Raw genomic sequence first — 27,997 nt, forward strand, 5'->3', positions numbered from 1 at the left:
AATTTGCAGGGAGGATCAAACAATGTGAAAAAAGGCATCCGCCAACTTTAAGCACATGGTTCATATTAAGGACTCTAGATCAACTTGTAAAGCTTAATAGAGACATAATGTATAACAAAAAAAAGCATGAGTCCAGACTAGAGTTGATTTCATTGGGTCATCAGGTTAATACTTTATTTTGTTTGATTGCAGCAAAGAGAGATAAAGGGAGACGGAAACAAGGGGAGAGAGAGAACAGGAAGAATGTCGGAAAAGGAGACTACAGGCTTTGGGAGAGCTGTGGCTACAAGCCTTTGTATCAAATCTAAAGACAAAGTCATCAGGCAACATTAAAACATCTTTTAAAAATAACATTAACATATTTTGTGGGCTCTATATGGCACAGTATTATCCTAGACATGTACACGATACCAAAACAGTTTAGCCACACCCCTACATCTATGAACAGCTTCATAGCAAACAAAGCCATGACATCTATCTCCAAATCATACTGTCATCTCTCAAGAAAACGTTCATTTGCTATTCAAATTTCTTATGCCATAACAAGGCACCTTAACAGTTGAAATCTGGCAGATCCACATCTTACTAAAGATAATTATTTAAATATCAAAGCAGAGGCACATTCATTTAAACTAAAACATACAGTAAATAGTTTTATATTACCACCAGATTCCAGTCCAGTCACTACAATACGTCGATTTGCATGCTTTTGGTCTGTATGATAACCATGATGGCAAACTATGGCATAAGAAATGGTCCAAAAACACAAACATGTCCATCTACAGGAATGGCTTGAGATAGTGTATTGGAGACAGCAAGGCTTTTTTACACTGAAACTAACCCACAGAAAAGTGTCAAAGAACAAAAAAATAACAGGTGGCTCATATACTGCCAAGGGATATGCTGCTCAGGCAGATTTATTTTGGTATTCATATTCGCGCAGTCACTCTTGTACGCAAAACACGTACGCCTACACGCAAAAGGCTTGTAACCACACCCAAGGGGATGCTTATGCACCCCTGCAGTTGGTCACGATGTGTTTCAACACTCCTGTCTGAAGGGTTAGGGTGTCCCAGTACCATCACACGCACGCACACGCACACAGACAGACAGACAGACACACACACACACACACACACACACACAGAGAAACATATGTACTTCATTCAGAGGAGTTGCAGTGTGCGAGTGTATGCTTTAAAAAGGGAGAATTAAACAGCTCCTAAATAGTGACTGTGAGATGTAAATGTGGCAACTAGTTTTGAGGAATTGTTCATAATGAAGACAAAAAATATTAACAGAGATATGGAAGATGAAAATATCAAAGGAAACAGAAACAAAAGCTGTGCGAACAATGCCAGTTTGCTGAGGATATAAACGGTTAGGAAGCAAGTGTTGCTCATGCTTTGTGGATACAGAACCCAAGTTTACTGACATGATCCTAGGACTACTGTATATATGCATACCAGACGTTATACGGTTCTTAAACAGGTTATTTGTGTCAAAACAGAAACAAAAAGGAACTGAAACCAACTCTACCATTAATGCAGCTGTACTTCATTAACCTCATGACTAAATTTACATTCATATTTTTAAGTTTACTCCCCCTTTTCACTGAAGCCATTTCCATCTGGTAAGAGGGCTAAACAACAGAAACAACAACATAGTTTAACAAAACAAACATAGAAATAACATTACACATAACAAAAAGGCCCCAGGAGGGCACCTGGGGAGTTTCGGCCACCACTTTGGCTGCTAAGCTCAGCCTTTTCCTACCTCTTAGTAAATGACACAGGGCAGGAGGGTATATAGTTCAGGCTATTTCCAATCCCTCCTCAGTTGGGGAGCAGGACATTTTCTTTTATCGCCAAAGTCATTTCTGTGGTGCTTTCTGACTCAGAGTCCAACAGTTTTGTGCTAATGTATTTCTTTTCCTATCCAGAAATAACTCAAAACCCTGAATCCATTTTTCTTTTCCCTTCCTTGCTGTCACTTTCTTCTTCCTGGCTTAGGAAATGGAGCCTTTTCCTCTTCCAATCAAAGAGAAAAAAGCTACGCAAGATGAAGGCTGACTGGTTTTATTCTTTTCATTTTTTATGTGAAGGAAATGAGATGAAAAACGGAAGTGCAATGGTCTACCAGCCTTTAATTCTTACCCAGTGGCCAGCTACGTATCCAAAGCAGCTACAAGTGTCCCCTTTAAGTGACCACTACTTTTCTATTTTGTGCACATAAGGTATAAACTATGGTGAATGCTATACAGATCCTACAGTGCCATCTGGCCACAAAGTCGCCAGGTTAGTTTGAGACATTAGAAGCTCAGATGATCTGTCATTGTCATAGACTCGCATCCAGCCATAGCATTGACTACTTAATGATTTGGATATGAGGAATCACTTCTAAATGCACTTCTACATATTGACCTACAGCAGCTATTCCAACTAGAGCAGGAATGCTGTGCGAGTCTGACACGGAATGATCTAGCCATTCACGCACATACTCCATCACTCGCACACACACGCACGCGCACGCGCACACGCACACGCACGCACGCACACACACACACACACACACACACACACACACACACACACACACACACACACACACACACACACACACACACACACACACACACACACACACACACACACGCAGTAATACCTGCTTAAGCCCACCTCTGCATGCACAAATCCCTACATACATGTGCATGTACATGCTCATATATAACTTTCATGGACAATTTCACAACAGGATATGCCTGTATTCTCTCATACAAACATATGCAAGGTTCGATTTGAACGCTCCACCTTTAACTGTGTTGAGTAAGGACTCTTCTGTCTCATCCGTTATCCTTGCCCACACAAGCCTATCCTCGTTATAAGGTGACTATAAAGGAAAGCGGACTGAACTAATTTTTGACACAACACACACCCTGTTAGCAGTTCTTATTCTTATAGATAATATAATGAGTCAGAGAGGAAGATTAATCAAGCTCTAGAACTATGACACACTACAGCAAGACAGCAGAGACAGAGAAAGGTGCGCAAGAGTAAAGAGAGGGGAGTAATAATACGTCACTATAATATCAGCCCCTCTCCCCGTTTCTTTGCTCCTTCTCCTTCCTTCAACCTACTCCTGATTTAATGCCTAGCTCTGATCACTACTGAATAAAAGAGAGGCAGGGGTACTGTGCAAGTGTACTCAGTGACCCAGTGAGCACGCACCCCTCCCGCTCCTGTCATAAACAGGCCAGGCCTTCCCCATTGAAATGTATTCCTTATAGTGCTTCTGTGTCCTACGGTTTGCTGCTGCTGCTGTCTCGTTGCTTCTTGCTGCTGCTGCCGCTGCTGCTGCTGTAGAGGCTGGGATTTGCCACAAGGGGGTGAGGGGCTGCGCCCATATAGGGCCCAGCAGTGGCTGCGTAGTTGAAGATGGCAGGAAGGAAAGGCAGAGGCTCCACCTTGTCCCCCCCAGGTGCCATCATATTCAGAGCCACAGGAAGAGCCGCCAGGTTATAGGGGTAGGCCAGCAGCTGGGGCCCATAGAGAAGATGGTAAGGATCTGGATAAAATGGCAGCTTAGCCAGGTCCCCGCCATGAGGGACCATCATTTTTCCCAGTGGGCCAAAAGGAAGAGCTCCAGCAGGATAGGTGGACATGAGCAGGTTTTCCTCCTGCTTCTTACCAGGGCGGTAGCTGTCCGGCACAATAAGGGGTAGGGGATAATTCTGGGTATGGTAGCCCACTGGAGTGGCGTCCCCCTGCTGGGAATCTCTGGAAGAAACCGCATCGTGGTGCTCCGGCTCAGGTGGTTGGGGGGCTCGGGGGAGAAGCAGAGCGTGGGCAGAGGGGCGGTCACCACCACCAGCTGCTCCAGTGGGCAGTGTGAGTCCTTGTGAACTAGAGTGAACCTGGCGGTTGGCTTGAGCTAGGAGACCAATAGTTGAGGGGGGCCGGCAGGGGGACTTGGGAGTGTGCCTATGTGAGCAGGATCCATTCATAGTGGTTTGAGTGGGGATATGCTGGGGGGACGGCACAGGGCTCAAGGGCTCCTCTTTAGGGACCAACAGAGAAATCTGGTCCTGTGGGGCATGTGCAACTCTACTCATTTGATGGGCCCTCTCTACCTCTTTTTCTCTCTCTTTCACCATTTCTTTGTCCCTGTCCCTTTCTCTCTGTCTCTCCAACTCTTTCTCTCTTTGCCTCTCTATCTCTCTCTCTCTAGCTAGAATGGAGGACATGGTCAGGTCTTGTGCTTCGTTGGGAGAGGGACTCCTGGACATAGATTGAACTCTGAGATCTTGGACCCGAGGTGGTTCCTCATAACCTGTATGTAGAAATATACCACTCCCACCCTGCCTCTCTCTGTCCATAATGACCCCATCCCGTTTCATGAATCCCCCCTCAGAGCGGAGAACTGTTGTCATGGAAACAGGAGGAGCAGCAGTGGTTATTCTGGTCTGTGACATCATGGGCACATTTGGAGAGGTGTTGGTGGATGCCAAGATGTGCACAGGGCTGGGTATTCTGTGGATCTGGCTGTCTAGGTTCTTTTTGCTGGGGGTGCGGTAGTCCAGACATTCAGGTCCATTCATGACTAGCACACTCTGGAGAGTAGAGGGTGCAGCAGGTGTGAATTTAGTGGGTGTAAGGTTAACTAGGCTTTCTAATGGAGGGTCTGCAATTTCGGGGCAGGGCTCTCTCTCTAGAGCTGGATGTGTGAGCTCTGTCAGTTCAGGTTTGTAACTGGATTCTGACATCTGATGTTCATCTGTCAGTTCACTGAGATGGTCCTCATGCTGCTGTGATGCCAAACAGTCACCACTGCTGGGTGGGTCGGGTGTTGAATAGCTGATAACAGAAACAGAGAGAGCACTGGGAGCCTGGTCTTTTTCAGTCTCTAGGTCTCTACTAACAGTGTTAACAACTGTCTCCGTTGTTTTTGTCTCTGAGTCTTTATCTTCCTTTTCTCTCTCCGGGGAACTGCTTAACTCATGGCGTCGGATATGGCGAGTTAGTGCTGAAGATGTCTTGCACACCTTATGACACTGTGGACAGGTGTGTCGTGATAATGCTCTTCTGCTTAGGCGACTTGGACTAGAATGTCTCCCTACTAAGCCTAATTGTCCCCCTTTTTCTTCATCATACTTTGCAATCTCTGGCACAGATTTAATCCTGACCCCTTCAACTTGTTCGCCAAGTGCCACTTTTGGGGGTACACAGGATGCCTCAGTAGGCTTGGGATGTTGGGCTCTCTGGTGGTCTTCCAACTTATCCCTTGAAGGGAAAGTTGCTCTGCAGAAGAGGCATACAAACTCCAGCAGGTGGCTCAGCTCGTGTTTGTCTCGCTTCCTGGGGCTTGAGAACCAGCGGCCACATGTACCACACTCTGCTGCATTCCCATTAGTCCAAGGCCGCCTCTTTATTCCCATAGGAGGCACTGAGGTAGACAGAGGAGGCTTTGGAGAGTGCAGAGGAGGAGTGGAAACCTCATGATGGGCCTCCTTAACTTGTTCTTCCGCGTCTTTGTTTTTCTCCTCTAAAGGGACAGAGACATAATCTTTATTTTTCCCCTCTCCCTTGTCTCTGGTATCTCTGTCTGTTTTTGACAGTTTTTCGGTTTCCTCAATCTTCTCATCCTCTTCCTCATCTTGTGATTTCTCTGTTTCTTTATTCACATGATTCTTGAGCCTCTCTGTCCTCCTCTTCAACCGGATGGAGCGCTTGAACTTCAGTTTCCTCTGCCAGCTCTTGACCCTCTGCAGATGTGCTTGGGCCTTTCTCTTAGGCTTGTAGGAGTAGTAAGGCCGCCATAAATTATCCTCTGTGTCATGGTCACTATCCTGGTCACGCACCTCCCGACGGAAGTAGTACTCCCTCACTTCATCTAGGGGTTTGGAGCTCTTTTTCTTGAACTCATTCTCACAATCTCCTCCTTCCTTTTCACCCTCTTCTTCCAGGCTGACTCTGCGGTGGAGGCGGTGTTTATGGTGATGGTGGTGGGAGTGGGAGTGGCGTGTTTCCTTGGCTTCCCGCACAGAAGATGTTTCACTCCGTTTGGTTTTAGGTGGAGAAAGGCTCTTGTCTCTCCTAAGGTCTGTCTCAGAGATGCTACGCTTTACTATGGCTTCCTCACCAATACGTACAGTAATCTGGCACAGGGGTCCTGCCTCTTTGACCTGTGACCCTACAGATGCTGTCAGCTGCTTTGAGTTAGGGATGTCACTCTTGCTGTGGGATTTGCGTGATTTGTGAAATAATCTGCCTGTCTCTGCACCCTGTCTACCCCTTGAGCCCTGCTCTGTGGTATCTGAACTGTCTCTTGACCTTTTTCTATGGTTATCTGCACTATCTCTTTGCTTTTTGATTGGCCTGGAACTGTCCTTGTGTGAAGTCTGACTGTTGCTGTTTTCAGGGGATGGGCTGCTCATTGGGCTTTTTTCACTTCCAGAGGTGACCTGGTTGCTATGCACAATGACGGAGGATGACACTGCTGTTCCATGAACTATGACAGAGGGTTTTGTATGGCCATATGTTATCACAGAAGGCATGCTTGTTTCTGTGCTTCTACCAGTCCTGGGAGTTTTGGTTTTGCTACTACTAGACATTTTGAAGCTGCCACTGGCTCTCCCCTGCTCTAACTCTAGGGCCTCACTCTCTTGTTTTCTGACTTGGGGCATGTCTGCTTGGGGGAGGGGTGTTAGTGCAGAGAGGTCCCTGTGCTCAGAAACAGGGAAGCCATCAGGGAAGTCATCTGGGTCAGGCTTTACACTCTGAGGGTGGGCCCCACTGATGAGGCTTTGTAGGTCCTCAGGGCCCAGAGTACAGCCCAGGCCAGGCAGGGAGAGGGAAGGCGAATCAGTTGGTGGCAGTAGCAGGCCATTCTGCAAACTGTCACTGTAAGTCTTGTAGGGTCTCTTCTGGGAGCGCATGGGGAGAAGGCGATAGAGCTTGAGGGCGTTAGCTTTCTGCTTATAGCCCCCATTAGCTGTCTTTTCACTGGAGATGAGGCTGGGATTAATCCCATGAATGGTCTTCTGGTGTGTTTTGAGATTGTAGTAGGTGGCGAAGGCATCCCAGCAGAAGATGCACTGGTAGCGCCGCTCTCCTGTGTGCCACACCTCATGCTTTGTGCGGTACTCAGCCAGCGCAAAGACCTTGTCACAGAAATGGCACGGGTATTTGCGGCGCCATGAGTGTACATTAGAGTGACGCTTCAGGCTGGATAGGGTCATGTAGGAACGTTCACACACAGAGCAGAAGTAAATGACATTGCCATCTACCACCTTCACAAAATGGTGCTCATCACCCGCCAGTAGCTCTGCGGCTGCTGCATCATCACCTTGGATACGTGCCAGGAGGCTCCGTGCTTTCTTCCCTGGCCGCACCTTACTCATGTCTGATTGTCCCACAATCACTCCCCCCTCCACTCTCACCTCACCCTCCTCCAGTGGCTCCTCCTTTGGCTGCACAGTGAGAGAAGGAGGGCCCAGGCTGTTGGATGGTAGGCCTGGCACCCTGCAGGAGGCCTCATGGGATTGCAGTCTCTTGCTGTGGATGAAGACTTTGCCACAATAGCGGCAACTGAGGGCGCGGCTGCCACGATGCAGCCGCATGTGGACGGTCAGGGAGGAGGCTGAGCTGAAAAGCCGATGGCACACCCCACAAATCAGCTCAGGCTTCAGGCTGTCGGTAGGGGGATATGAGGATGAGTGAGGGGGTGCGGTAAGACCCTCAGATGGGGGAGGAGGAGGTGGGGGTAAGGGGGGAGGGAGGTGTAGGGTGGGTGGGTGAAGACTTGGTCCATGAGGGTTTCCCACTTTCCCAGCTGATCTTCCTGTTATTTTCTCTCTCCTCTCTGCATCCCCACCTCTCTGATAGGCTGAGGTGCCCAGACTGAAGAGGATCTGGGCGGTTTGAGAGGGTGAGGCTGTACCGTTGGTCATCCTGTGCCTCTCCTCCCATCCATCGCCACCATAACAGCCACCTGAAGAACCGCTGGAGGATCTTGGGGGCGACCTGTGAAACTGAGTCTCTGGATTGAGTTTGGAGCACTTCAGAGGAGGGGGAGATTTTATATCCTTCCTACTAAGTGCATGAACAGTCATGGGAGATGAGGAGGAGGAAGGTGAAGAGGACGGAGAGCTGTCGTGCCTTGGGGGCTTAAAAGATCTGTGCTTTACGTCCATGGTAGCATCCAGTTTCCACAGCGACCCCTCGTCTGAGCTCTTGGAGGATGGCCACCGTCGGTGAGGGGAAGGGGAGGATGAGGAGGAGCTACGACAGTGGTTTGGAGATGTCAGGGAGGCTGGGAGGGGGGCGGCGCTAAGTGGGAAACTTAGGGTGATTTTTGCATTTTTAGGTCCATCAGCCATGTCCTCCAGCCTGTCCTCCATCATGGCCTCTCCCCGGCCTCCATGCCTTTTTGCCTTCATCTCCAACTGCTCAGCTTCCCCTTCCTCCTCCTCTTCTTCAGGCTGAGAGGCCACTCCAAGACAGCGGACTGGTTTGTGCAGCCCTTCGATCTTGCACGAGCCGCAGAAATGAACAGGCAGGTGTAGCGGTGAGGAGGCCTGATCTGGGTGAAGGGTTTTCACAGCCACTAATGACAGTGGTGGGGAAGACAAAGGTGACAACCGTTGACCCTGGTGGCACGTGGCGTCCTTAATTGCACTGTGTGTGATGTTGCAGAGGGGAGCCAGGTGTTGTTCACTCAGACGTGACTGAATAAGGCCCGCATGGAGGGGGTCCCACACCTTCTCACCGGACACCATGACCAGCCCCCGAAATCTGAAAGAGAAATCAGACAATATGTATTAGCATTATAAACATCCTAGGATAAATGTACCAGGCGTAAATTTACATCGACATAAAGCAAAGAATAACTATTACACCCAAAGCTTTTGCAGTAGCAGTCATGATGCCCGTGGAACAGTTTTTAGAAACGGAAAAGAAAACTAAATGCCCCAGCAATGCTGAACTCCAACAACTTAGCCAGGAATGGTGAGTGAAAGGAGGGAGAGGGTAGGGGGAAGGAATGAATCTGCGGCAGTGCTGGTTTAGATTTCAGCGTGCCACAACCAAGCCTTCATAAAGGCATTCCAGAGATCCATCTCTCTCGGCTGTGACACAACATTCCCTATGCCTAATTGGAAGGCGTTCAGATTTAATCAAGATTCCCTCAGAATAGAGTGTTGACTTAGATCCATGGCCCAAATGCAAATAGTCCCACTCTCTTGCTATTTGAGCATGAGCCTTGTTAGCCATTCCTGGCAGTGGCTAGTGTTTGCCGGGCATGACTCTAACCATTTATTTGTGAAGGCAAAGACGGGAGGGAAGGAAAAAGGGGAAGAGGAGAAGGGAGGGAGATTGCATGCATGTGGACAGAGAAGGGGTGTTTTCCGCCCTCTGCATCCGGTACAATGTCAGCTAAGCTGTAGAAGATGAGCAATGGGTAATTCTCATTTCCATTCTAATTCGACTGCCATGGTGGTGGATGCCGTCTGGCTCGAAATTCTCCATACATAAGATAGCTGCAGATTCTCGCATGATAGGCAATTTGCTGTTATTACTTATTTAAAATGGGTCAATTTATTTAGGTCTGCAGATTGGAAAGAAGAACGGAGACTGTAGAAGGCCATAATGATGCAACGATAAGAAAATTCCCCAGTCATGCTTTTCTGCCTGCGTTTTCAAGCAGCAAAGCAGCTAGGAAGGCAGGCCGCTGTAAAATTCCACAGGCAGCCCTGAACAGGCAGAAACTAGGTCAGCACTGTTATTGCAGAGGGAAGAGGAGGGAGAGAGAGAGAGAGAGAGAGAGAGAGAGAGAGAGAGCGAGAGAGAGAGAGAGAGTGTGAGGATGAAGGAGAGTGAAAGGGTGATAGAAAAAGGGAGCGAGAGAAAGAGACTGAGGGTTAGTGAGAGAGCAAGAGACAGAAAGAAGGAGAGAGGAAGAGGAGGGAGGGGGGTTTTGAAACAGGAACAGTCAGACACACTGCACTGTCAGACAGACAGGAGCCCAGGCAAACACTCACACACACAAAAGCAAGCAGCACATACAAACATATAACCACGAACATGCACACACACAAACAATAATGCATGTGTACACAACACTTTACATACTCTCATAAATGTCCACAGGCAAGACAGACAGGCATAAACAAAGTAGTTGGACATGGATAGGCACACTTGTAAATGACATTCAAAACCAAAAGATGAATCTGAGTGCAACATGGATCAGAGACTAAGGGGACAGGTGGAATTAAGTATAGTCAACAAAAGGAAAAAAGAAGTGGCTATTAATGACGTACTTAGTGCTAGCAGTGGCCTTTTCTTGTACGGGCACAACAAACCAGTTCATGCCTATTCAAGATGTACGTCTAAAAACAAGTATGCACAATCTTGTCTCACCAGGCCTGTCACATATTGTATTGAAACAGGCCTTCTTTGTCACTCACATTTGCCGAGCGTTGACGTTGTGCAGGAAATCCCTTATGGCAAGCGCCAGTCTGCTACAAGTGGGCGGACACACTGAGAGACAGTGCTAAGGCTAAAAATGTCACCATCTCATCTGATGCTTGCGCCGCGGACAGGAAAATGCGTATGACGCCCCCTCGCTCTTTTCTTTATCTCCGTGTGACGCACACAGCCGCTGCACAAGCAGAGTCTGCACGACACACCATCTGACTGTGACATGCAGCTTTTAACGCGCTTTAAATGTACTGGATCCACTTGTACACACAGAAATGTGTACACAAGCGCATGGGACATGCAGAAAAACACTTTTACCTCTTTAATATTTGTGCAGATGAGTAGATACACACATAAACACACATACATCATTATGTACAACTCACAAACAAGCACACAGACAAATGTGACCATGAATTTGGCAAGGATCCTAAGGCGAATTCAAAATAAACAGCAACGCTTTTCCCACACCTCTCTGCAACAGGATGTTCTGCGCAAACATGTTGGTCAGCCTATGAAGTGTTTGTCTATTTACGCTTGTGGCACTACAAAACCTCATAGCACGAGCAGATTCTCAGCTGGTAAAGGACAAATTACTAACTAGACTCACATAAACATAAAACACATTATACCACACGCAATGGCTTTCCTATAGCGACTACTGACAGGCAGAGGGAACTGAGGCCTACTTTTAGCTATGCATTGATTAAATTTATATTCCATATCAAATGATAAATGTGAAGTAAACACTGTTGGCTTTTTATTATGCAAACTTTGTTCTTTTAATTTTAAATCATCAGAAAAAAAGCAAATACTTGCAGGTTAGTCTCCCTCTCTTAGCGCAGTTTAACTTTTGAAACCAATTAACTTTGGGGAAATGAAAAGTGCTGTTTGGCTCAATAATCCTAACATATTGTCTGCTTGAATTTTGGGACCAATTCAAAACAGCATACGTTTTACTATTTGAATCTGAGATACTTTGTCATTAGCATCTGAAAAATATAAACAACTTTATGACCTACGAAACCATTAGTTTTGAATCCACTGAGTTTAAATGTTCAATCAGTCACTTGGAACATCGCTGCTAAAGTGGCCTTGCATAATATAAGGCAGGACAGCATAGAAGTTTGGCTGGCCTGCCAGCTCAAGGCCTTGAACCAGCCGTTGAGCAATCTGTTTATTCGACATTGAAACTGGTACTTGTGCTGACAGACAAATAACTGTGGATTCAATAACCATGCTTGTTTTTCTTTTCTTTTTTTGCCATCTTCCATCTCAAAGGAAATTCCTCAAAAATCTAACCAGAAGTATTGTGTTTTATGCAGTTCAAACTAAAACTTAACTTGGCTCTCAAATAAACTGTTTTAAGCTTAATAGTACTTATAATTGAGGATTAAAAATCAGATCAGAGCAAATTACATTTTTAATACTGTTTTAGTGCCACTTAATTTACTTTCACATTTAAATGCGGATGTAAACAGCTAACATTTGCACCGAAGCCTCATTAAAATGTCCTTTAATAGAGTACAGCTGAAACGATCAAGTTATCTCTGCTTTCCCTGTACTCCCACCATTAAGGACAATTCTGGTTGATTACAACTTCGGTCTGGTTCGGTCTGTCCGTTTGTTTGTTGGTTTGGTCTGTCAGCAGGATTATGAAAAAACTACGACTCACAAGGCTGATATATAAATTATTTTTCACTTTTGTTAACTTTGTGAGATAGGGCCTTTGTGCTGCATTCATGTGGTGTCGGAATGATCCGAAAAATTTGTTCTGGATCATATTTAATGTCTCATTATCCGTTTCCTTTGCTCTTCCTTGTCACGGAAATACTATAAACAGCTATCAACATGTTGTTTAAATGCTCTGAGCAATAAAATACAACACATCTTCTTTGTAGCGTCCACGTTTTTTCCACGAATTTAGAGCTCATGAACACACCGAAGTCGGAAGAACAAATTCCCAATTCAGGAAATGGGAATATTTGAGGAGCGTATGAATGTATTATTTGCCTTGGCGGAGGTCTGCGCTCTCTAAGTGCCATTTTAGTTTTATATAGTTTTGGCCATCATTGTGCTCATCAAAGTAGTTGCTGAGCTCTGGGAACACAATAACGTCGCAAAGGCATAATTGGATGGGACAAGGAAAACGGGTGGTCAGGTGACAGGTTGTAAATGAGCTAAAGGTTTAGAGATGATCTAAACCACTGTATTTTGACATGAAACTGACAGAGAGCACACCAGAAATGTTGGTAATAATCTGTTACTGCACATGAAACCTGTGTGCTTACAAGTTGGCCTGTAATTTGCATATTTCCTCTTACTTAGCAATATCACTGTATTCACAGATCTAAGAAATGAGTTTAACGAGTGCTATATCATTTTTACTGATATGCTTGATGGCCAGAACTATAAAAATAAGAACCAAATTGTAATAACCAGAATTGTCCTTTAACTATATCTTTAGCAATGATGTGCCGTCATTGTGTGTGTGTGTGTGTGTGTGTGTGTGTGTGTGAGAGAGGGGTTAAGGGTCGTGTCTGCAAGGCAGAATGTGGGGGGCCTCGATGTTCCAGCCGATGTTCTTGCCGGTAAGCCAGCGGCGAGGAGCATGTGGGAAGTGGAAGGTGTTGGTTGGGCTTTCTCCCCAGTGAGGGGCAGCCAGAGGGGCCCAACTATCAGAGCAGCAGTTGGGCTGTGAAGAGGAGGGTGCATGTGTGCACATGAGGGTGTGTGTGGGTGGGTAGGGGGGCATCGTTAGCAAGAAAACAGCTACTGAACTCTCCACAACCCCCCGGCCAAGAGAGCGTGGTGGAGCCAGCCAGATGGGATAGAGGGAGGGAGGAGGTATGGGAAATGGAAGTTAGTATGGGTTGGGGAGTGGTTGAACGGAGGTGGTAGTGGTGCTTGTGGTGGTGGGAGCAGGGGAGGTAGGGGTAACTTCAAACACGTCTCGCCTATGTTCACATTTCATGGTTTCCTTGTCTTTCAGTTCCCCCTCAGCATGACTGACTGCATGCCCCCTCTTCTCCCCTCCCCACGTGTAAACTGTCGTATGGTGGTGTTTTCGCATGCCGCTCCATGCACCAGCGAACCTGCCCATGTCTAAAACGCCATACTCTCCACACTCTGTTAGCTCTCAGCCCAGCACGTAATTCCCATAATTATGCTCGCTGCAACAGAATCATGAGAGGTATTCGGAAACAGTAAGGCCAAAAAAAGTACCCCTGGAGAGCAGTATCCATCACCAGTGACCTTTTTGAAGTAATTTTCCCAAAATCATTTTCAATTTCACACGCAGTCCCTGTTGAAGGGGATGTGAAAGCCCCTTTGGAGTTCTCAGTCTCAAACAACCAAGTAACATTTAGGTATTAGCAAGGCTGAGCCAGAGCGGCATGTTACAACAGTCACCATAAACTGCAAGTAAAACTATGGCAGGCTAGAGAAGATGAAGCGTTGCACCAGTTTCCTGAATGCGTCCACATCCTTTATGTTTGTGGCATTTCAAAAAACGGCATAATCAAACAAAGCCAACCAACTCGGTCTTACAATTTGCAAAGACTTGCACGTTAGCACTTTAATACCCAGGGCAGCAAAAGGCCCAAAGACAAATATAGTAGACATGATTTATCTGCTGTCTGGCCCAAACACAAATGACCAAAAGGCTGCTACCTTTATGACAACATGATCTGTGTGACACCACAGAGCAGCGAGAAACTACACTTCCTAATGCCTGACCTATGACCCCTACCCCTGTGGCAGTGTGGATCATATATTCCATACATTGAGCACAGGGGCTTGGCTTGGCATCCATGGAAACCAGGAATGTGGAGTAGTTGGCAGCAGATGCTATGTTGTTTTGGGGAAAAAGTAAGGCTTCAACAACAACGGGTTGGTGACATCAATATGCCCTCTGCTGCTCTACGAGAGACAACCTCCAGCTAAACAACAGGTTGGTAAAATGGAGGACAAACTGGGCTGCCAATGACAGAAATAAGAGACAGAACCAGTCGGTGGAATTAGAGATGTTTACCATCGTCTACATGCAAGTTTTCCCCACAAAACACTTCCCCTGATGTTGGTAGTAACTTGATGAACAGGATAGGGAGACTGGCCCACCATGTTAAGACCCCAACAACAAAGCTCATATCTGTACTGACGTGTGCTGTACTGTGCCCCCCTGTCTGCAGTCAATCACAGAGATGTAAGAGGCTTCGATAAATTAAAAGTTTCATCACAATCGCAAAACGAGTCATCGCTCTTGAAAAAGAACTGCGTGGTGAGCCAGCAACAGAGGGGAGGATGAGGGAGACAAGGCCTGTTACTGGCGCGCGCACGCACACACACACACACACACACACACACACACACACACACACACACACACACACACACACACAGACAGACAGACAGACCCAGCACAGGCACACACATACATAAATACGTGTCCACCAACACACACTGCATACATATGCACAGCCCAACACACGCACTGTCAAATAAAAACCTTTTCCTCCTCTTCAAGCGCGGAGCAACCGCCGCCACAGCAGCAGAGTGAAGCAGAAAAACAAGCAGGAAAACAACAGAATTCAGCCTCTCTTCCTCTTATTCTCTCTGGCTGTCTCTCAGGAAGGCAAGCATACAAGAGAACGTACCTCGGAAAACCTCCTGCTGCATCTCTGCTGCGATGTGTTCTCTCCCCTCACACTCCCTCTCTCCCTCTCTCTCTCTCCCCCTTGGTCTGTGTATGCGCACGTCTGAGTGTGTGTGTGAGAGAGAGGGAGAGAGAGCGCAGGGAGAGGCGGCGCACACATACACACACACACACACACACACACACACACATACAGGCAGCAGTGTGTGAAGACAGAGGGCAGGAGCGATTCTCACACTCAAACTTGCTCGCTCTCTCTCACTCACTCCCCCTTTCTAGCTCTCTCTTCTCTCTCACTCCACATTTTGCCTCTGACACACGATTCCTAGTGTTTTTGCTCTTTTTTTCCAGCAAGTGAATCTCCCCCCTCTGCCCCCCACTGAATCCAATCTTCTTTTTATTTGGAAGTGTTGTTCCCTCTCTCCACACACACACACACACACACACACACACACACACACACACACACACACACACACACACACACACACTCATGCACACACACACACACACACACACACACACACACACACTACTTTATATACACAAAGCCCAGCGATAGGGAGAGGGAGGGAGAGGCAGAGGGAGACAGAGTGGGAGAGCAAGCAAGAGGACGCCATTTAAGCAGTTTGTTACGAGCACTGCAAGTCCCCAAAATGGCTGAAAACAAACAGGAACCACGCCAACTCAAAAAACCTGGGCACAAGGACGGACGGACAGACACAGACAGGGAGTGAGAGGAGAGTGGGCGAGAGAGACAGAGAGAAAGTAAGACAGAGAGAGGACAAACTGGCACTAGTCAAATGGCAGATGGGAACACTCTGTGAAACAAGTGAAATTGAGAGAAAATGGAGGCATTAAAGTGGTACTCCAGCGATTTAGCACTGCACATTGATAAAGTTTAGGTACTTACAAGAGACAGATTAAAAAAGAATGGTCAAAATCGATGCAGCACAGGCAGATATATCCTGATTTAAAGTCTCTCGTATGGGTCAAGCTCCAAAAACTCTGGATCCTACATTTCCCAAGATGCAACTTGATAGCATCTTTTACTAGACTCTCCCTGCCTGGCAAACGCCTGCATCTTTCAAACTACACCTTCCCAGTATACAACCTTGTAGGGCATTCAGATCTAAAATATCACTGTGTGAAAACGATGCAACAGGCTGTGCTGATGGGACAACTTTGGAAAGTTGTCACAACGACAATAATTCTATCCTCCATCTTGACAATTGCAAAGTAAACCGTTGTCTACCATATTTAATTGCCCAACACAGTATGATGCTATATGATGTTGCCTTTAGTTGCAGGAAAAGTTGCTGTTGTCACTGCTTACACACATATTGCAAAGAGTGGAAACATTGCATTACACAAATTATTGTCGCTGTAAATTGCAGATACATTTGTGAGTCCTACAGGGCTATAGCATAGTAATGCATGGGCATAGTGTATGCTGTTTGAAATGTGTCAAAATTACATTGCAAACTGCAGCTTGCATGTTTAAAATTTGTTAAAATGGACCTGAGGATCAAGTGTTTTGCGGCCTAAGCCTTTTGCCATTATGCCATCAAAATGGCAGCCAGAACACTTTTCCTCAGACTTCAGAAAACTCCCTCCAGACTCCAACTGTTTTCACAGGCTGAATAGTACTCCCCATGACGAGTAAACCAATCTTCACATGTAAAATCAGTGTAGTGCCTCTTTGAAAGAGAAAAGGGGGGTTAAAGGTGGACAGACAAGGACAGAAACTGGGGAAGAGACACTCTTCGATTGTCCATTCCCTCAGATAAAAGGGTTCAAGTGATATCAGTGACGATGTCGGCCATGTCAATTAACTGCTTTTAGGTCAGCGTGTGAATCTTAGTCTCACACATGTGGGTAAACTAAGACTCCTGGTGACAAGCTTCTGTATTGTTTTTGAGCACAACTAACGCCCTACCCTCACCAAAACAAGGGCGCCACTGCACAAATCAAGTCCTGCAACTGGACATCCCTTTTGATTAATCCGTATCCATGCAAAATGCCCTCACAACAACAACTCTCTTCGTACTGGTTGCTCTTGCCCTCGCACGTCATGGTCAGTGGAAATTCCACATATCTCTGTTCTCCCTCCGTCGGCCATGAGCCATGAGCCACTCTGCGGCCTTAGATCAGGAGGTATTCTACCAGCTGGAACAAGAGGCTAGAAAAATGAGAGGAGGGGTGGAAGAATGTTCTAGCACCGTTATGCTTCAACACTATTATACTTCCCACTGTCCTTTTGAGTGGAGCTGCTACCCCCCTGACTCCCCCCCAGTACCCACTAACTGAACCTTAACGCCAACAGCCCGCCCTCCTCCTACTCTTCCCTGCCCTTTCCCTCTCTCCCTCTCTTTCATCACTCTCTCCTACCCTCATTGTACGCTGCCACACTTGTCTCCATGGGAACCGCTCTGGGATTGGGTGTTGTTCCTGTGACCTCTCTGGCTGTTGGAGTTGGACGACCCCCCCCCCCCCCGGTCCTCTCTTATGCACTCCTGCACGCTTTCAAAGCATGCAGGATGTTTGTGGATGGGACACATGACAGCAGTTGTGAGTAGCTTCAGGATAGGACAGTAAATTTAAAATAGAAGTAACAATTTGTCTGTGTGTAAAGCAAAAGAAAGGAATGCTGTGTTTGTGAAGCAAATTGCCCGTTGGCAAAGACAATTGTGTGTGTGTGTGTGTGTGTGTGTGTGTGTTCCAGGAGTGCAACCACTCAGCCCACACATGTGTGCTGGCGTTGTCCCGTGGCTGCAGCCAGCTACAAACTCTGTATTCAGAGGTACCCCTGTTGTCCAGACGTCCCTATTCATGGATGTTTGGCCAAACGTGATCATAGCTTTTCATGCTGTGCTACCAAGCGACACATACATCTGAATCAAATACACAAAGATGGAAGATCTAAGGAAGCCATCTTGGTGGAAAATTTAAACCATTAGCTCACCAAGACTTTCAATATATTACTATTAGTCTCATGATTAGCATTAAGTCTGGTCTAGGGCCTTTATGCAGGGTTTATCAACAATCTGGCGTACATACATTTCTTTAAAAGACTAAAAATGCATTATTTTATATTATAAATATATATATATATATATATATATATATATATATATATATATATATATATATATATATATATATATATATATAAATAAATAAATAAATAAATAAATATAAGATGTGGTCCAATTATTAATATTATTTTCAACAGCACAATTGACTATAATTAAAATAAAAAAAAATGTAATAAAACAGAAAGACAACTAGCAAAATTATCATATAAATCACACATGTAAATGATGCAGTTAAAGGCACCCTGTGGAGTGCTAACTAGAAGCGCTGTGGGAGAAAGGTCTTGAAGTGTGTCCTTGTATTGTTTTTTTTGTCCTGGTCTACCAGCATGTGCATGAGGACACATATGTACACACTATGGGGGTAAAGTAAAACACATCTCTGCCGACTGTGAAGGGCAGTAACAGTTGACAACGTTAATATGAAGTAGCATTTAACATTTCATCTTTTGCAAATGTTTTATGGGGTAGCAGATTCATTCAACATGTTTGTTAGGCCTTAAACCTGCAACAATACATTTTTGTTGGCCCCAGTGGGGCAGAAGAAACAAGGCGTGACCATGACACTGACATATCACAACCTTTTGAGTTGCCTCCAATAGGAACAAACTCATACACAATGCCTCCAAAACTATTGGCCTCCCCACCCCCAACTTCTCAGATCTCAGCAGCAAAGCCATCACACGCAGAGCTAACATCATAGCACATGACCCCAGGCACCCCCTCAACTCATTTTTCACACTGCTTCCGTCTGGCCGTAGATACAGATCCCTGGCTTGGGAATGGGCACGCTATGGCAGGAGTTTTGGTCTCTCTGCCATAGCATCACCAATCAAAACACATCGATAACTGTTGTGTGTGTGTAGGTGCTTTGTGTGTAGGTATGTGTGGGGATGTATCTGATTTCTCTCATGTGGTCATGTTGTAGTGTTTAATGCAATTATGTATCTATGTATTTTTGTGAGGTTTTGTACAGATGGTGGCAACAAATTTCCTGTTGTGTTAGAGAGAAGACACACCAGCCCGATAATCGGGCGTCGGGCCGTCTGGCCGTCTGGCGAGGTCCGTGATTCGAGTCTGTTCTATGTGTCCCATGCCGTCGGCCGTCCGAGGAGCCGTCGGCATTCATTTGGGCCGACCCGACATGTTCAGTCGGGGACAGGGCAGTTGGGACTCACCCAGAAATGGGGAGCGGATGAGCCGCTCAAAATCTGACGAAAATCTTTTAAACTGACCTTTGTCAATCTGAAATGAAGACAAATGGCTGTGAATTTCCGGAGAAAAAAGAACCACGTGACGCGTTCGTCCAATCAGCTACCGGTTTTCACTTTCTGGTAAATAATCAGACTGTTAATGGAAACAATACAGAGCAGCGCCGCCTGCTGGTATGGAGACGTATTACGTTTCGCGCACGCGCAGAGCATACGCTCAAGTCGGCGTCGCCTCAGTGTGTTCTGAGGCATTTTTTGGACCTCGGGACCCGACTGATCAGTCCGACTGGCTTTTCTGCCGACAGTCGGCCCGTCTGGTTTAGTCTCAAGCGTCAAAAGTGAAGAGCTTTATAGAGTCTGGTTATAATTATCTGTAAATTCATTACTGTAACCAACCCCTTTCACATTACACATAGTCATTTTAACTATTGTTATCATAAAAAAAGATTCATTATAGCCGCTTTAAAGGGAAACACAATGCATTTTGGACTATATACCTGACCATTGCACATATACTGTATTATATATTGTGAACTTTTGCACATTCCCTTTTCAACATTTTTGCACATCCTACACAAAACCATACATCCTATTTTCTTAGTCTAAAAATGTATTGTACATATTTGTATATTTGTCACAGTGTCTTTTACGTATTTTTTAATTATAATATTCTGTTCTATATTTATGATCTTGTCTGTTGTAGTACTTTGCTTTATAGTTTATTTCCTCTTACTATGTTGCATCAAACACCAACGCAAATTCCTCCAAGTGAAAATGTACTTGGCAATATATCTGATTCAGATTTTAGCTTTTTAGTTTGCTTACAATAAAAAAATTAAAAAAAACACTGAAAAAGTTGAGTCAGTCGTCTTCACTTTCCTAAAGTTCTCTGACCCCGTCTGTCCCCCGGCTGCTTTGGTTTTAGTGCAACTGAACCTTTGTTTTGGGTGCATATCAAGTATCAAATCTTTAGCTTGGTTTTCATTTTGTACATTGTTAGTTCAGAAAAGATACAGTATAAAGACAACAGTTATGTGACCAGTGACAGTGCATGACGATTGTGTGCAATACTTGTTTCTTCTTAAATCCAGCTTCCTCCTGATAAATGTGTGTGAATACATCCTGAGGAATGCTCAAGGGTTAGTAAACATCCTCAATGATCTCAAAAAAGGAATGACTAACTTGCTCTCCAGCTGACTTGGACGTAGATCAAAGTGGGAAGTCAAACAATGCTCGAGGAGTTCAAATGTCAGTGGTTTCTTAAAGAGGAAGCAGTGGCTGCACAAGGCCGACGCAGCGATGCTTTCTGTGTGTAGCCTGAACGCAGAAATGTGAGGTATAGTGAAACCACAGCACATGCATTTTCTGCAAGTACAAGTTCAGATAAGCATGACAAATGTTTACATTTGTAGTCGCATGCGCACACAGATGGAAGGGTGTTTAAGCCCTCAGCATTGTCTCACAGACGCAGTGGCGGTACAGTGGGTAACTTGATGAAACGTCCCTTGAGACAGGGAAAGATGAGCGTGCTGGAACATGTTCTGAGCTTACTTCTCTGCCGTTTACAAAAACTAATGTCAGGGCAGCACTTTCAACAGTATGGAACAGAAAATACACAAACAGCTCCCACATGAAGACATGATTTCAAGCAAATCGCTCTTCCTCAAAATTCAAAGTTGTAAATGAATATTAATAAAAATGTAGGATGTATACACAAGCGAATGCCCACTCACAAAAAAAGGTTAAATGTCAAAGTGAATGAAATTAAATTCTTTCACTCTCTCTTCAATCTTTAGGGGCTGAAGTACCCTACAGTTCACATTTTAGAGCACAGAGTAATGCCCCTCTTCTGCTGGGATTTTTGACTTCTTTCACGTCTTAGTGCAGAGACGTTGTTTTCACAAGACCAGCAAAAATACAAGTGATACCCCATAATCTATATCTGTTGAGCAATGTAAAATCCATATTGTGTCCGTTACATTCAAGCCATTGCCAAATGAGTTGCTACAAAGCTAATTAAGACTATCAGCTCCACACAACTCTCTCTGTATTTCTCAGTATGACTATGTTCAGAAGATTGTGTCGTCCGGTGACTTTCCTGCGCAGAAGCTCGAGTGAAGATAATTACCTCTTCTGAAGAGTCCATCATGTTATTTTAATCCTCCGTGTCCTCCTTGGCTACTAGCAACTGCGTGGAGGAGGGGTAGGGTGCGGTCACGGAAGGCTTGTGCCGACAGTGTTGTTGTCATTACGTACAATTCCTCAATGGGGGAGACAGAAACTACGCACTATAGCTTTAAATAAAACCTAACAATAATTGTTCATCTATTCCAGGTGAGTCGTGAAGACAATCTATTAATTTAGTATGCTGCCTTTAACTGGCGGATGATATGCTTTTCTATGTTGTTTTCTTGAGTGCCGGGGTGCATTGCTGTGTTACTCTATTGTGTATTGTAATGCGCCAGATATATGTCAAACTTGCAAAATGCATATCCATATACATTTATATATCCATATACAGTATATTTTTCTGAGAGAATCACAGCTTTTACTTCCCAGTAATGTGTCAAAATCTTTTCCTGACACACAAAGGGGTGTAGAAAACCCATCTAATAAAATGTTATAAGAGATTTTGAGGCAACCGTGCTTCAACTTGGCCCGAGTGATGAAGAGGATTTCAACCAGGCCAGTAAAGTGTAATAAAAAAATTCAAATATTAGAGTTCTGCCCCTGTGAGATGATGTAAAGGATTGGAATGCAGTAAAAATTATATTTCTTCTTCTTCTTCTTTTTTAAAGTTATAATTAGTCATAGAATTACCTCGATTGTTGCTCTTGTGAATGGCTGGAAAATTCTACTGCAGTACTAAAAGTATTCAAATAAAACAAGGAAAGAATTGACTCTTTTGTTGAACTAGTTACAACGACCAGTAGACTTATGCAACCGGTGACGGATTCCCAAATAGACACTGCTTCGATTTAAGGGGTCACAAGCCAAAAAGGTTGTGAACCAGTGTCACAAAATAACAAAAATGGCTGGTATCACAAAAAATATTTTGTGACTACAAGAAAATAGGTCCATTATGTCAAGTTCAAGAACTTATTTTCCTGTGGTCACATGAAAATAGAAGAGAAAAATCTTTCCTCTGTGACCTTTCGCATAAAGCGCTGCAGCTTAACAAACATTTCTTCAGCAGCTGAGTGGTACAGTTACAAAATGTTCAGGCGTTTTCAGCTTTTTAAGTTTCAGTAGAGGAGTTCAACACTGCAAGACAACACTGCAGGACTAAAACACACAAATCCCAGAGAGACTATCCTAAGCAGATGTCCACAACCTGCATGCTGCAAAGATGAGAGTATGTCTATATACTGTACAGGATTAAAGCACCGGAAGGATTTATAGAGTTATGCTGACAAGTGATGTCAGACAGTTATATACTGTAGTTGTGCTGGACTTTTCTAATATAACTCAATGGGCGGATCCATCAGAGTATCAGATGACAGACGTGGGGTTTCATCGTGCGTAGCCTGACAGGCCGGCTTCAGACGCATTGAGCAAGTTTGTGTGAGGGAGAAACACTGCTGAGTCACACAAACTGTCCCTGGTTCCACACAAGAGATACAATGCTAAAAAAAAGGAATTAGATAGGGTGTAGGCCACACAAGAGTTACAGTTGGCAAGCAATTTAAAATCAATTTAATACGCAATAAACCGCTGGCAAAATATGGTTGTATAACAGGAAAGAAAAAAGCAAAGGAGAAAGAGGAAGAGAGGGTTCGGAGTGTGGACGTTACGAAAGGAGACTGGAAAGGATAGGTGGAAAATCATCTGGGAGGGGTGCCTGATATGGCGTGGAGGGAGGGGGGGGACGGATGGCTGGTTTTTCCACTGCCAGAGAGAGAGGACGGCTAAATCAAATTAATTAGCTCCTTCATCTCCAGGCAGCTACTCAGGCATGCTGTACTGGCAAAGACAGAGTCGGAGGGAGGGGGGGGGGGCGTTGGCATAAGAGAATAGAGAAAGCGAGATAGGACATGGTGGAGGGGTGAAAAGCCTGCTGTGTATGTGCGCCATTCAGGAGGACGGGCAGCGGAGGGGAGGGGTGCATAATTCTCTGATAAGCGTGAGGGTTGTTTTGCTGGAGCCTCTGTTCAGCCATGAGGAGGAAGTGGCTGCATGTTGGCTGACGCTGTGTGCTGCTGCGCTTCGGGGCGATGGTACTTCCTGTTTCTAGACAGCCTGTATTTTGAGGACACTGTAAACAACTCCGCTTTTCTGCACGCCTCTTTAAATAGCACGCAGACACTTCAATCAGAACCTCCCAGAAAAACGGGGAGCTGAGAATGTCTTGCAATGAGAAAGAAAAAGAAAGATACTAGGGTTTTGAGTCATGGCGCAACATGAGGTATACTTATCCTGTGATCACAAATAAAATAATAAATTAGTAATAATTTCACTGACAGCAGAAGAAAAGAAAAAGGAAAAGGGGGAACAGAAAGTGAGGCAGATGGTCAGAGGCAATGGCAGCATGCCAGGGGAACAAAACAGCAGTACAGCAGAGAAACTAAACACAAAAAAGTGAGAAAAGAGGCAGGGCGAGTGGTACGACCAGGACAGAGCCACTGCAGGCAGCATGTGGCCGTCTCTGAGGCTTAGTGTGCAAGAGAGAGGGGTGAAAGAAATGCAGCAAGGGAGGGAAGATGAGAGAGTTGAAGAGGGAGTCAGGGAAAATATGAAGGTTTGAGCGCAAGTGGTAGGTTCAGACAATAAAGGAGGGAGGAAAAGCAATCATGTGACTACAAGGGTGGACTTGATTCACAATGAGAAAAAAAGCTCAGTGAATGAGAGGAGAATGATAGTGAAAAAATATGTTGTATGGCAAAAGGGGAGCACGAGAGACAGTGCCAGAGGTCAAAACCTTGGGAGAAGAGAGCAGTGGACAGCTCAGTGCAGCAGCATTGCCTGGACGAGACTTGGCTGCACTGTGAGAACCCCAGATTAGCACTAAGCCGATTGCAACGCGAGGTAGGATCAAGAGCAATTAATTTAGCACCCAGATAGTTCCAGGAAGAGGCTGAAAGAACCTTAACAAAACGTAGATCTCCTGCAAAACTCAAATACTAGCTGACTTAACATTCCTGCATCAGTCTGTTCTCTACAAATTAACTGCCTAAAAGGAATCCTGTGTAAAAGAGAGTAGAGGAGAATTTGGAAGGTCTGAAAGGGTGTGTGGATGATAAAAGGAAGGATAAAGGAAAGATGAAGACGCTTGGCAGGGGCTGACATCAGCCAAAACAAACACCCAAAGAACAGGACATTCTCTTGCGGACAGAAATGGGCCGGCCTGTTCCAATGGGCTCTCAGAGAGAACATGCCTCCGACTCTGCGTCACCCATTTTTATTACAAAACAACATCCTGGTGCATAATTTGAGTAGAAATGAAGACTAAAACTGATTCTTTTTCATTTATACAACAGGCGATTCACTCTTATTTTGCATGCAAAAACTACACACAAAAACGCAATGACTAGCATTTCCTACCAGTTTTTTGTCGATTTTTTGATGGTACATATATGTGGGCTGATACTGTAGACTAGGATTGGTTATTTTTACAGCAATAAGTTCCCAGAATATGATTCACAAACTTTACTGAGGCCTATAAAAATCTCCATTTCATGGCCAGCAGGGATGTTTTCAAACAACAGCATCAGCATCACAGCCGCCAGGCCATGTTGCCTTTGTTAGTTTTTGGAGAAAGTTGTCCATGCACACCAACAGTATGTGTTTACCATTTTTTGGTGGATTCAGGTACAATGGCTCACTGACTCACTGCAGTTAGTTTAGGCTTTGTGATTGTAAATCAGATTGAAAAAATAAATAGTCTGCTCCTCCCATCATGCTTTGCATCTGCTGTGAGTCTGTCTCATCCTGCCTCTGTGTTCGCCTACTTTATTGTGCTACAAAGCTCCCCCTTCCCGAACTCCCCACCAACCCCTGAAACACTGTCAGGCTCTGACATCAACAGACAAGAGCTCCCCCTAGATACATCCTCACCCCTTCCAGGAATGAATGCCTCTGGAAGGAAAGCACATGCTATATACATCTATATGAACTGAACTGAACAAAAAAGTATACCTAATTATACCAACTGCCAAAACCATCAACTTCAAGGCCTAATGTTATCAGGGTACTTGCCAGTTTCATCGGCTTGGATTTGACTTTTTCAGCACTTTAAAATACCACTTTGAATCAATTATAATAATAAATATGGACAATTCCATCACTGAAATAACAGAAAATGTAGGCAAATCTAAACACATCAGAAGGTAAGTCAACAGTGGGATTCTCACTAATACAACACTGCAATATTGTTAAGACATGAAATAATAGAACTGTAATAAACTGTTAGCATAAGCATTTAGTGCCTTAAAATTAGAAATCATAATTTCACACATTTTAAGGCTTTTCAAGTTCTTGCAAACACGCAGTTTAAAGTAAATGTACATGTTTAAATTGCAGTAGGCTACAGGTGGAAAAAGAAACCAGATGCTGTAAAGGTAATAATACAATAGTGAAGTGTAAAAATACTCAGAAGTAACATGTTGAAGTCCTGCATTTAAAATGTTACTCAAGTAAAATTGTTGTGTTACCAGCAAAATATAGGCTACTTTACGTATCAAAAGTATGTATTATACCAAATGGCTCATATTATATTATTAGAGGACCATGAAAGTAGATTTTTACAGCTATAGTGGGTCGAGGTTGGGCAAATTTTAACAAATGTATATCATGGCATCCATTTTAAAAAAAAATGTTCGAGAAAATGTTTTGCATGTAGTCTAAATCGTTAATGATGTAATTAGTAGTTCGAGTATAAATTGCAATATTTACCCCTTTAAGTTGTAATGGAGTCACAGTATAAAGACGCATAAAATGGAAATACTCGAACAAAATACCTCAGACACTAAGTACAGTAACTGCGTTAATCTACGTAGACTACACTGCAATATATACACAGTATGTCAATTATGAATCTTATGGTGTTTAAGGTTCTTACAATTTGTCACTTTAACCTGACAGCAATCTCAACAGGCACCGTATAGTAGGCATACAAGCACTTACCAGATTGGTCTGTATACATTTCACTTTTAATCCACAAATGTTCAGAAAATCGGAGGCAATTGCTTCCGATATGATGCAAACCTTTTGCAGAAATCCTTTAACGTTACTAACATACTGTAGACTTTCCAACTATTCAAAACGCGGACGACTTACCACCAAACTACAGACTTAGACCGGACACAGTGAAGCCTGTATGCACTAACCTACTTGCAGCAGTAGAGGGAGCACATTTGACAGCCTGGTGGGACTCGCTTCCGCATTGAAAACGTGGTTGTGCAATGTCTTTGGTCTTTGCAACGCTGATCATTCTCAATATGAGCCAGAGGAGGGAGCCAGCTGGTCAATAATGAATCCTTTGTATAGTCATGGTATTGCATGGCACATGGTGAACAAAGTGATTCACTGTCACATTCTTCTACGCATGTTAACCTGGCATGCACGTAGTTCTTTCAGTTTATTAAAATAACTCAAAATAGAATATGGTTTGACTCTATAAGGATACTGCAGATGTGGCATCTTTCCTAGCTTCTGGGCTTGAAAGCTGCCTTCCTCTGCTGGACCTGCCAAAAAGAAATGATGGCAAAGAGGCATGTCCATGCTGGTGGCAGCACATAAACACTAAGCTGTCCCACTTAACATGAACGTAATATTTTAATATGACTGTTAAAATTAATTTTGTTGAAATACTCAAGAATAAAACAATCCCACCGTCCAGCATATTGGTTCAGTGTCTTTATTTAAACAAAAGGCAGTAAAAAAAAAAAAAGTTGTAAACGGTTTTTTTTAGCACTGTTACATAGCCATTACATTTCACATTTTAAACACTAGCTACATCAGATTGAGTTTATGCAACATAGCACGGAGAGATTAGCATGTGGTTTAACCAGTGTAGCTTTTACTTCCACTTTAACGTTAAATATATGAAGACAAAATGCATCAACAGTCAAGAGAAACATTTCAGCACCTTATGCAAATACAACAACACTGCTTGAATGGGACAATGGAGATATACGGCTCTCAAATGGCCAACACAGTGATCCGTTCTGCTTTTGGACATTTATATAGCCATTTACATCGGGCAAACGTGTTCCCTTCCCTTGGGCACAACTAACGAGAGCTAACCGGATAAATCTATTGTGTAACAAGCTAATGGCATCTCCTAGTCCCTGGTAACAATATTTACCTATAACGTTAGCACCTACACTTTAAGTAACGTTAGTCAAAAGATTGACTTAGAGGGTGGAATACTTCCATTGTCATAATCACTGTACAAACAGCCTATTGAGTAAACAGCAACCATATACTTCCTATAACAGACTAATATGCACGTAGTTAGCTAGCAAAATGGCTTCAACTTCGACGAAGAGTCCAGACACTTGAAATACTGGCTAGCAAACTTCCAAGCAGTTTCGACACTATATCCTATCACGTTAAAGTTAG

The 27,997-nt window shown here is 44.4% G+C and overlaps 1 protein-coding gene across 4 annotated transcripts; it reads right to left on the reverse strand.

Annotated features, from left to right (window-relative positions):
* Positions 1–143: 143 nt before the first annotated feature.
* Positions 144–26,748, reverse strand: zbtb4 (zinc finger and BTB domain containing 4). Of its 4 annotated transcripts, XM_031298360.2 has the most exons (3): positions 26,558–26,748; positions 20,618–20,752; positions 144–8,792 (listed from the first exon to the last, which is right to left on the reverse strand). In XM_031298360.2, the coding sequence occupies exon 3, from the start codon at positions 8,774–8,776 to the stop codon at positions 3,299–3,301; it is 5,478 nt and encodes a 1,825-aa protein (XP_031154220.1). In that variant the 5' UTR covers positions 8,777–8,792; positions 20,618–20,752; positions 26,558–26,748; the 3' UTR covers positions 144–3,298. The 4 variants fall into 4 exon arrangements, with proteins under 4 accessions (XP_031154220.1, XP_031154217.1, XP_031154216.1 ...); XM_031298357.2 differs by lacking the exon at positions 20,618–20,752; XM_031298356.2 differs by lacking the exons at positions 20,618–20,752; positions 26,558–26,748 and adding an exon at positions 15,131–15,382.
* Positions 26,749–27,997: the final 1,249 nt, after the last annotated feature.

This window comes from Sander lucioperca, chromosome 17 (genome assembly GCF_008315115.2).
Source record: "Sander lucioperca isolate FBNREF2018 chromosome 17, SLUC_FBN_1.2, whole genome shotgun sequence".
NCBI classification, from domain to species: Eukaryota; Metazoa; Chordata; class Actinopteri; order Perciformes; family Percidae; genus Sander; species Sander lucioperca.

Excerpts from the sequence above, each read along its gene's own strand:
- zbtb4 (XM_031298357.2), bottom strand. The coding sequence starts at position 8,776 with ATGGTGTCCGGTGAGAAGGTGTGGGACCCCCTCCATGCGGGCCTTATT.